General features: G+C 35.1%; 1 protein-coding gene across 6 annotated transcripts; it reads left to right on the top strand.

The window, feature by feature from the left end:
- The first annotated feature begins 4,842 nt into the window (after window positions 1–4,842).
- LOC126693187 (L-2-hydroxyglutarate dehydrogenase, mitochondrial) lies at window positions 4,843–10,178 on the top strand. 6 transcript variants are annotated; one of them, XM_050389082.1, is made up of 6 exons: window positions 4,843–5,329; window positions 6,641–6,922; window positions 7,119–7,555; window positions 7,640–7,807; window positions 8,197–8,288; window positions 8,554–8,713. In XM_050389082.1, the coding sequence occupies exons 1-5, from the start codon at window positions 4,982–4,984 to the stop codon at window positions 8,273–8,275; spliced, it is 1,314 nt and encodes a 437-aa protein (XP_050245039.1). In that variant the 5' UTR covers window positions 4,843–4,981; the 3' UTR covers window positions 8,276–8,288; window positions 8,554–8,713. The 6 variants fall into 6 exon arrangements, 5 of the variants coding, with proteins under 5 accessions (XP_050245039.1, XP_050245041.1, XP_050245042.1 ...); XM_050389084.1 differs by having other exon boundaries at window positions 8,197–8,322; window positions 8,554–8,662; XR_007645229.1 differs by lacking the exon at window positions 8,197–8,288 and adding an exon at window positions 9,888–10,178 and having other exon boundaries at window positions 4,845–5,329; window positions 7,640–7,746.
- Window positions 10,179–11,049: the final 871 nt, after the last annotated feature.

Below are 11,049 nucleotides of genomic sequence, written 5' to 3'. Positions count from 1 at the left end.
GCCATTGTGGAGAAGGAAACTGATGATAGCTGGTATTGGTTTTTGCGTTGTATTCAGATTAATGTCACTAATCGAGAAGGGTTATGTGTCATATCTGATCGTCATCCTGGTATAATGGCAGCGATACGGACTATATGTCAATCAACACGTTGGTATCATCGTTTTTGCCTTCGCCATGTGGCTAGCAATTTCAATCAACAAATTGGGAATAAAAACTTGAAGGCTATGGTAATGTGTGCAAGCATGGAGAATCAGTTACGAAAGTATCAAATCACCAGGGATAGAATTACTCAATTAAGTGCAGATGGTGAGAAGTATTTAAGGGAAATGCCGGTGGAAAAGTGGACGTTAGCATACGATGGTGGACATCGTTATGGGGCAATGACCACAAACTTGTCTGAAAGCTTCAATGGAATTCTAAAGAGTGCTAGAAATCTGCCCATAACTGCATTAGTTGAACTTACATACTATCGTTGTGTCGCCTACTTTGCCGATCGGTATACTAAGACATGTGCAGAGGTTACTGCCGGTTAACGCATTACAGCCTATGCAAAGAATAAATTCAATAAATGGGAAAAAAAGGCACCAAAGCATTCAGTTACTGTGTTCAGTCATAAAGATGGTCTGTTTGAAGTCAGAACACCAATAAACCCTAACTCTGCATATAGGGGTAATCATCGTCATGAGGTAAATTTGAGGCAGAACACTTGTAGTTGTCAAAAATGGCAGGTTTATAAGATTCCGTGCTCACATGTCATTGCCGTGTGTAAATATCAAGGCATCTCTGCAATGCGATATATCGACCGTTGCTACCATTTGGAAGAACAAGTTGCTTGTTATGCACCTAGATTTCGCATAGTTCCGGACAGTGTACATTGGAATGAGCCTAATTTCCCTGTCTTGTATCCTAATGTCAAGTTGCGCCGTGAAAAAGGTCGACCAAGAACAACTCGGCTTCGAAATGAAATGGACGAAGGGGCAGAGCATCAACCAAGGCCATTGTGCAGTCTCTGTAGGCAAGAAGGCCATAATAGAAGAACATGCCCCACTCGAACTGTGGCTGGCTCCACTAGTGGCTAAACTGAATGACCCAACATAAGTATTCAATCTACTTCAATGGATTGGTTGGACTGTTGTTTTTTTTTTTTTTTTTTAATTATGTTTTTAGGAGTTGGACCATATTGTTAGTTTGTATTATTTGAAAGAACATGGTACTAATTCCATATGCTATGATGTTTTCTAGCACTGCAAGTTAGATTGGGGTGTACGTTTATTTATTTTGTGTCTGTGTGTGTCTATATATATATTGTGCATTATAGTTTAGGGTTTCAATAACACCTTATAGTGTGCACATCAATATATATTGTGCACATCAAAAATCTGTATACTTTCTTTGTTTTTTTTTGTTTACAGCGTGCACATCAGTCATTTTTTCCTTCTATAAGGATCTATGTACTTCCCTTCTCTTTTATTACCAATTGAACAATAAAAAGACAAAAAAGAAAGATTTAGGCATGGCAAAATTTATTTTCTGCAGAGAATAAAAGTCAGATGAGATGAGGAGCAGACAAAAAAGAATCATGTTGGAGATGAGACGAGGAGCAGACAAAAAAGAATGGAGATGAGGTGAGATGAGATGAGGAGTAGACAAAAAAGAATCACGTTAAAGATTTAGGTGTGGCAAAATATATTTTCTGCAGAGAATAAAAATCAAATGAGATGAGGAGTTGAGGTGATTGGTTGATTGAATTTTTGTCTTTTTTGGTTTACTTTCTTTGCTTTTTTTTGTTTACAACGTACATGTAAATGTAAGAATCTATGTACTTTCTTTGTTTTTTTTTTTTAAAGCGTGCACATCAATCATTTTTTTTTTCCATAGTGTAAAAATATATGTACTTTCTTTGCTTTTTTGGTTTACTGTGTACACATCAATAATTTTTTTCTTCTATATTGTAAGAATCTAGGTACTTTCTTTACTTTTTTTGGTTTATAGTGTGCACATCAATCATTTTTTCTTTTCTATGGTAAGAATCCGTACTTTCTTTGTTTTTTTTGTTTACAGCGTGCACATCAGTCATTTTTTCGTTCTATAAGAATCTATGTACTTTTTTTTTTGTTTTTGTTTACAGCGTGCACTTTAGAAAAAGATTCAATGTACCAGTGTACTTGAATCTATCCTTATCTATTTCTAAAAGAACGTGACAAACCAAACTGGTTCAGTCAAAAATATATTGAAAGAATAATATGCGTACTTTTTTTATATCTCTCTCCTCTATTTCGGCAATACCATTGCCACAAATCTTTTTTTCTCACATTTTCGGCAATTAGATTGTCACAAAATTTTTTTTCCTATTTCGACAATACCATTGCCACAATTAATTTGTCATAAATTTTTTTTCCCCTATTTTGACAATACCATTACCACAATTTTTTTTTTTTTTTTTCCCACAATTTCAGCAATGGCACTGCCGAAATTGGGAAATTATTTTTTCCCACATTTTCAGCAATCCAATTGCCATTTTCTCTCCTTTTTATTTTTATTTTTTATTTTTAATCCTTTTGTACTTTTTTTTTTTTTCTCACATTTACGGCAACGCTATTGCTGTAATCCTTTTCTCCTTTCTTTCCCACAATTTCAGCAATGGCATTGCCGAAATTGAGGAAAAATTAAATAATTTCCCCTTATTTCGGCAATAGTGTTGCCGTAAATGTAAATAAATAAATAAATAAAAAGAAAGAGAAAACAGCAATGGGATTACCGAAATTGTGGGAAAAAAAAATTTTTTTTCCCTCCACAATTTCGGCAATGGCATTACCGAAATTGTGGGGGAAAAAAAAAAAAAATTTTTCGTCCCCAATTTCGGCAATGGCATTACCGAAATTGTGGGAAAAAAAAAAATTTTCCCCAACAATTTCGGCAATGGCATTACCGAAATTGTGGGGGAAAAAAAAATTTTTTTTCCTCCAAAAAAAATTTTTCCCCCACAATTTCGGCAATGTCATTACCGAAATTGTGGGGGAAAAAATTTTTTTTTTCCACATTTTCGGCAATCCCATTGCTGTTTTTTTTTTTTTTTTTTTTTTTTTTTTTTTACATTTACGGCAACGCTATTGCCGAAATAGGAGGAAATTATTTAATTTTTCCTTAATTTCGGCAATCCCATTGCTGTTTTCTCTTTTTATTTATTTATTTACATTTACGGCAACGCTATTGCTGAAATAGGAGAAATTATTTTTCCCCAATTTCTTTTTATTTATTTATTTATTTATTTACATTTATTTACATTTACGGCAACGCTATTGCCGAAATAGATATTTCCTCCTATTACGGCAATGGGATTGCTGTAATCATTTTCTCTTTTTCTTTTCTTTTTTTTTCTTTTTTTATTTTTTATTTTTTATTTACATTTACGGCAATGGTATTGCCGAAGTAGGAGAAATTTTTTTTTCCTATTTCGGCAATCCCGTTGCCGTAATCCTTTTCTCCTTTTTTTCTTTTTTTTTTTTCACATTTTCGGCGATGCTATTGCCGTAATCCAAATAGGGAAAATTTTTTTCCCCAATTCTTTCTCTTTTTTTTCCCACATTTTCGTCAATGGAATTGCCGAAATTTGTTTTCCTATTTCGGAAATCCCATTGCCATAATCCTTCTCTCTCTTTTTTTCTCACATTTTCGGCAATCCCATTGTTACAATTGCTAAAAAAAAATTTTATTCCCTTATTTCGGCAATGGTATTTCCAATTTTTTTTCTTTCTATTTCGACAATGCAATTACCTCAAGTAGTTTGTCACTTTTATTTTTCTCCCTATTTCGACAATGGTATTACCACAAATTTTTTTTCCTATTTTGGCAATGTCATTGCCACAATTAGTTGTCACAAATTTTTTTAACTAATAATAACTAATTATATGTGATTTATTGTGAAAACATTATGGACTAATTATATGTGATTTATTGTAAAAATATTATGGACATGAAACCTGTTTTTTACTCTTATAGAGATTTCGAAACCACTTTTTTTTTCCCATTTTCGACAATACCATTATCACAATTGCTAAAAAAAAAAATTTATTCCCCTATTTCGGTAATGACATTGCCGTTATTGCCCTTTTTTTTGTTAAGAGCACTCAATTGCCGAAATTCTACATTTTCTACCTCTGCTTTTTGGTTATTCTCTCTCCTCTCTCCTGCTTTTTGGTTATTCTCTCTCCTCTCTCCTACTTTTTTGTTACTCTCTCTCCGCTCTCCTGCTTTCTGGTTGAATTTCGGTATCCTTATTCTCTCTCCTGCTTTTTTGGCTGAATTTCGGCAACGCCATTGCCGAAATTCAGTCTCTCTTCTCAGTTTCCTAATTAACTTCGAACAGTAACTATAATGCAAATTAACTTTAAATTTTGCAATTTAAACCCAAAAGACTCCTAATTATATGTGATTTATTGTGAAAATATTGTAGACATGAAACCTGTTTTTTACTCTTCTAGAGATTTCGAAACCACTTTTTTTTTTTCCATTTTCGGCAATGCCATTATCACAATTGCTAAAAAAAAAAAAATTTATTCTCCTCATCTCATCTGATTTTTTTATTTTAGGAGCACTCCACACTATGACACACAGCATTCGGGAAGGAAAACTGGGCAGTGGAATTTCGGCAGTGGGATTGACAAAATTCAAGATTTTCTCTCTCTTGCTTTTTGGCTGAATTTCGACAATCTTATTGACGAAATTCAGTCTCTCTCCTCAATTTACCAATTAACTTCCAACAGTTCCTATAACGCAAATTAACTTTAAATTTTGCAATATTAATCCAAAAGACTCCCAAAAAAAACGCATATGGTTCCTTATTTTTTTTTTTTTTTGAAGAGCATATGTTTCCTTATTAATGGTGGAAATAGTCAATGACAGTATTATTATAATAGTAGAATAATAACTCTTTAATCTTGTTCCTGGTGGAGAAGAGAAGAGGAAGAGGAAGTGTAGAAAATGATGAAGTACGCGTTTGAATGTCTGCTGAGAAAGAGAAACTCAAGGGGCATTCTCCCATCATCATCATCATTAATAAGATGCATGGCACAGAAGAAGAATTTGTGCAGCAGCAGCCAAACCCAAACCCAAACCCAAAGAGAAACCGCAAGGACAGTCCCAAGAGAGAGGGTGGAGTGTGTGGTGATAGGGGCAGGGGTAGTGGGATTAGCAGTGGCCAGAGAGCTCGCTCTGAGAGGCAGACAAGTACTCGTACTCGATTCCGCTCCCACTTTTGGAACCGCCACTAGCTCCCGCAACAGCGAAGTCATACACGCCGGTATCTACTACCCTCCCAATTCTCTCAAGGTCTCTCCTCTCCTCTCTTCTCTTCTCTTTACTTGCTCTCATCATAACATCTATTTTTTCATCAAACTTTTTCATGTATAAAACTTAATTATATAGTCAGTGATGCTATTGTCTACAATTCACAATACTGAAATGGTCTACTGTGAGACTGGACACAACTTTTCACATTCACCCTTTTTTTTTAATTGCAATTGAGAGAAATGTTGTGAGAAAGTTGTGTAATTCATGAACTGTTTCCATGGTATCTAGACAACTGTGGCCAAGTGTAAATGTGTAATTCTATAGACAATGTTTTTTCACAACAAATTTCACAATGGTTGAGTTTGGCCTTTCTTTTTTTTAATGATTCTCATATTGACCTACCGTTGACACAACTTTTTTATTCACCAATAACATCTTACCACGTTGACAATTGTGATGTTGTGAAATCTTTAGTGACTCTAGACTTAGGGTGAGATCTTGAGCTCAATAGAGATTATATGTCAAATTTACTCTTAAAAACTCAAGCTACTCGTGCTCAACCTGAGATAGCTTGACAAATGGCTCACTTGAAATCACTCAAATGATAACTTGAGCAGCCTGATTGTTGTATCATTTATGGTCCTACACTTTTGTAACTCTACAAGTGAGAGGCAATGGTCAGACACCAAATCAACCAATCAGACAGAGAAAGACCCTTATTCAAGTACTTTATCAAAGTCATATATGAAGGTTAACTGATCACATAGCCTAGCTTTCTTACATAGGAATGTAGATTATGTACATATTGTTGAATCCTTTTAAAGTAGATATACAGGAGTTGCAACAATGGAATGTTATATAACCTATCATATCATTCACTTTTTAATATCTTGACTTCTCATGTGTAGGGATGATAAATGTGCAGTAACCTCCCACTAGTTGTTGCTCTCTCCATCTGTTTTGTTTATCTTTTAAACGCAACCTTTTATGTATACATCATGTAATGCTTTCGTCTTCAAGACTTCAAATTAAATGTCAACATTTCCCAATCTAATAGACATCATCTAACCATGTAATTGATTGGAAATCTGTAACTATTTCCTTGAGAAATAGTTCAGTAGTTTTTAAATTTATCCCTACCGTGGTTTGGATGCCATTTTTGTAAATTTCAACGCTTTTCACCCAAAGGGAGAAAGGAAGAAGACTATGCGGCTCAGTAGTTAGCATGGTAACTCTATGTCCAACTAGTAAGATTTGATGTGTTTGAATCCACTAAATTCATTCCAGGCACTGCATAAATAGAATTTTTTTGCACTGAATCTAGAAGCTAACTTAAACCAAAATTTTCAGGCAATTCTTTGTGTGAGAGGAAGAGAAATGCTGTACAAGTACTGCTCTGAACACAACATTCCTCATAAACAAATTGGCAAACTCATAGTTGCTACTGGAGCTTCAGAGATTCCAAAGTTGGATGATTTAATGAATCGTGGAATTCAAAATGGGGTTGATGGCTTAAGGAAGATAGAGGCTTCTGAAGCCAAGAGAATGGAACCTGAACTGCAATGTGTGAAAGCTTTACTGTCACCTGCTTCTGGGATTGTTGATACTCATTCCCTAATGCTATCTCTAGTGGTATGCATTTTTACTTTTATTAGTTTCTAAATTGAGTAATTTGAACTAATTACTATATATATATATGTGTGTGTGTGTGTGTGTGTGTATGTATTACATTTTTTTGGAAAGCTATTATTTATTTTATCAATCAAACTGTGTCTATTTAGAATTATTTCCATATATTGACAGGGATATTACCCACATGTGGGTCCAGGGGGAAGCTGAAAGTCATAGAACAACGTTCTCCTACAATACTACTGTCATTGGTGCCCATCTTGAAGGAAATAGAATCTACCTCCATGTTTCTGAAACAAAACACCTTGAGAACTGGAATGTGAGGAATCTATTGCTCCCGGAGCTAGTACTTATTCCTGAGCTTGTGGTGAATTCTACAGGCTTGAGTGCCACTGCCCTTGCAAATAGATTTGAAGGTCTAAATAGTGGAGTTGTTCCTTCTGGATATTATGCACGTGGTTGCTATTTCACATTATCTAATACTAGAATCCGCCCTTTCAATCATTTGATATACCCAATACCAGAAGATGGTGGTCTTGGAGTGCATGTTACTCTTGATTTGGATGGCCAAGTCAGGTTTGGCCCAGATGTTGAGTGGATTGAAGGAACAGACGATATTTCAAGCTTCCTGAACAGGTATTCTTTCTATATTCTTTTGTTCTCTTTTGTTCTCAGTCTACTTCATGCATTTCCTCAATTGAATGATATAGTTCTGGCTAGAAATGGAAGAAAGAGAGAAAGGTGCTTCAGTTATACTTTCAACTTAAAAGCAGTCACTGCCCTCATTCAACAACATGCTTCACATTGTACAGGAGAGAAAATTCCCGGTAGATCTTTACTTTTGGCTTCCTATGTGGAAGCATCATATCAGATTCTCGAATATTTTATGTATGTTGCCTTTTCATATGTTCAATAAGTTTTCATGTATGGTGTATGGAGTGCATGTCTGATGTGGAATTACCTTAATATATTCTGAATCTTTACCTATCAAAAAAAGACATTCTGCATCTTTAGAAGGTGTGTGATATTCATGTAATCACCAAAGTGTTCATGTCTGTGGTTGCAATTATAGAATTATTGTCAGGGTATTTTGTGTATGTAATCACACGCTGGTTAATGTTCATGCCAGCAATTTATTTGGGATAAGGACTTTTGTCATTCGTGCAATAAAATAGAATAATTCCATAAAATAAACTGAAGTTAAGATACTAATAGCCTAATAATAAAAGTACCAGTGACACTTATTCTTAAACCAAAAAATTTTTTATATGTCCTAGGGCCCATAGCTTTAGCCTTAGACTTCCACAGTGGATAAGTCTGCTCTATCCAACTACATGCTGTGGCATCAAATGGTGAAGATGTGCTTCAGGTGATGATGTATTTAATAGACTTCACATTGCTATGTAAGAAAATTTAGATATTTCATTTTTATGTGTTGTCCAAATGCATCTTAAATTAGTTTGGCAATCATTTTTGTGCATCTTTTGCCCAAGACAAAAGAAAATCATTTAGTGGTTCTGGTTACTTTCTGAAATGTTGGATTTTTTTTTTTTTTTTTTTTTGTCCTTCACTTTCTTAAATGTTCATGTTCTTTTTTGGTATGCTTGCATAAATAAATTATGTTTTGATACCAGGTTTGACTATTCTGTATGCGTTAATCGTTCCAAGCGATTCTACCCAGAGATAAGAAAGTACTACCCAAATCTGAAAGATGGATCTCTAGAACCAGGATATGCAGGGATTCGTCCTAAACTTTCAGGACCCCGGCAGTCTCCTGTTGATTTTCTAATACAGGTTATTTCATCTACACCCATTTTTATGTCAACTTATATTGTTGATATACAATTAGGTATTCTGTTTTTGATTAGTCAATTTAAAACAAGCTGTAAATGCTGATTGTCACTCAACCATGCCAATTTGTGCCCAAAATGTATTGGCTGCAGTAACATGCTATATGCTGTTGCTGCGTTTTTAGTTCAAAGAGGCCCCCTTCAAAAGCTTGGATTACTCTCTTAAAACTGGAAGTTTGTGGTTTGGAAGCTGTAGGATTGGGGTATCATGTGCACTGAAAAATCAGAGTTAGATGCATATAACATTTTTATGAAATGACATAATGCATAAAAGTGCTTTTCGATTTCTTATGAACAAAATAGGTTGTCCTTTATACATGATAAAAGGGTTCCCATATTTCATATTCTCTTATCCAATCATCTTGATATGGCGAGGTGACATGCCTCTGAAGTTCATTTTCCCAGATATATTTGCCATAGTTAGAAATAGGAGGGCATTGGTTATAGGGTTGGTCAGGGATTTGAAAATGAATCAATGGAAGTTTTTTTCTGCATCCTTCTCATTAAAAATGTAATGAAGGATAAGAGGACTTGAGCATCAACTAAAAATAAAAATCCTGAGGTCGAGTCCTACTTTAAGGCTTTGAGGAATCCCAGGATAATGCTTTGTGGCTATTCTTATGTGGTTGTGGATTATCTGGAATGAGCACATAATAATAGAGCATTCAAGAGTGAGGAGATTCCCTTTTACATTATGTTGGTTTTTGTTGGATCATTTTTTTCATTTGGTTTTTGGCTCCCTTATCTTTTTTGAGGTTTTCCTTTCCTTTTTCTTTAACCGTTCGTAACTGACTTCTTGTTCAAGATTTGTATAATTGGGGAGTGTAGTAAGGCTGCCAATTCTATTCAATAAAAGTCTATAGACTCAAACTACAAACCACCCCCCCCCCCCCACTCCCCCATCCCCTTCCCAGATATTTTCCATAACATTTAGAATTTTAAGAATGCAGTAAAATTGCTTCCTTAATTGATGCAAAACTCTAGTTTTTTTTTTTTTTTTTGTGGCTAAATGTGGCTAGTTCAATTATCATGTAGTACAATTCTTTATATTTTATGGTACCTTTTTTTTTTTTTTTTTTTTTTTTTAATTTGTCCTAATTGCAATTTTATTTGTGCAGGGTGAAGATGCTCATGGGGTACCTGGTCTTGTTAACCTTTTCGGAATTGAGTCACCTGGTTTAACCTCAAGCTTGGCAATTGCAGAACATGTAGCTGCTAGGTACTTGAAATAATGCAAAACGTAAGCTTCTAGTTTCTTGATAAGATAGAAAACCATTCTGTAATTTATATTTGAAGTTTGAACCATCTTACTAAGCTGATGAAATCTTCAAAATAGTCTGTATCAAAATGTATCACATTGTCCAATTGGACGAAGGATATCTATTAGTGATGATCCTTGGTGTTAGAATTGAATAGGTTCATAGCTCTAGATGAAAAACATGACTTTACAAGGTGAACTATATTGAAGAATGAGTGAACTTAAGAATTGGCACCATAGTGGAGGGTTGGGCCTACAGCCCAAATAGAATACAAACTGCCTGAAGACCATGATCAAGAGTAATGGCTGAGCAGTCGACCAAAGACCAAGGACCCTGGCCCAATAGTTGACGACGGGCACAGGAGCCAAGAGGCCTAGCAGCTGTGTGGTCTACCAACCAAATATAGAGGGACAAAATGTCAATAGTCACCCACCTCAGGATGACATAGCCACAGACTGACCTATGAATCCCCCCCCCCCCCCCCCCCCTTCTTTCTGGTTGATTGATCACTGTGGTTATCATCAAAGAAAGTGTCCATTGACCCATTTCACATTAGAATTTATTAAAGGGACCATCATCTGGTCGGTATATTGGCTAGTTTTAGGGTTATTTTCCACAAAAACATCTTCCTTCCCCATGTTCTTTAAATATCCTTTTAATTCACTAAATAAATAAGGTAAGCAAGCTGATACTCTCTTATTCTTTCATTTTTTAACAGATAAATTCAACTCTCTTTAATATATGTGTGTGTGTATATATATATATATATATATATGTAGGGGGCAGGAGCTGAGATGTGCCCAGTCAATATGGGCTTGGGCTAAGATCTTGGTCCCAATACAATTAATTTATAGAGATGAGTTTGCAGGCCAACACTTGGGCTTCTTTGGTTAGTAGTTTGTTGAATAAAATGAATAGAATGAGTCCAAGATTTGCTTAACAGGAATGAAGTTCAAGTAATAGCTAGATTTCTTATTAATCTTTCTCCTCGGGTTGGCCAAGGATCACTTTTACACTTGAG

This window comes from Quercus robur, chromosome 7, assembly GCF_932294415.1.
Source record: "Quercus robur chromosome 7, dhQueRobu3.1, whole genome shotgun sequence".
NCBI classification, from domain to species: Eukaryota; Viridiplantae; Streptophyta; class Magnoliopsida; order Fagales; family Fagaceae; genus Quercus; species Quercus robur.
This window is presented reverse-complemented; position numbering and strand designations above follow the sequence as displayed.

Coding starts and splice junctions, on each gene's coding strand:
- LOC126693187 (XM_050389081.1), top strand. CDS start 4,982: ATGATGAAGTACGCGTTTGAATGTCTGCTGAGAAAGAGAAACTCAAGG. Junction 6,923..7,118: donor CCCTAATGCTATCTCTAGTG/GTATGCATTTTT, acceptor ATGTGGGTCCAG/GGGGAAGCTGAAAGTCATAG. Junction 8,714..9,887: donor CTGTTGATTTTCTAATACAG/GTTATTTCATCT, acceptor TTATTTGTGCAG/GGTGAAGATGCTCATGGGGT.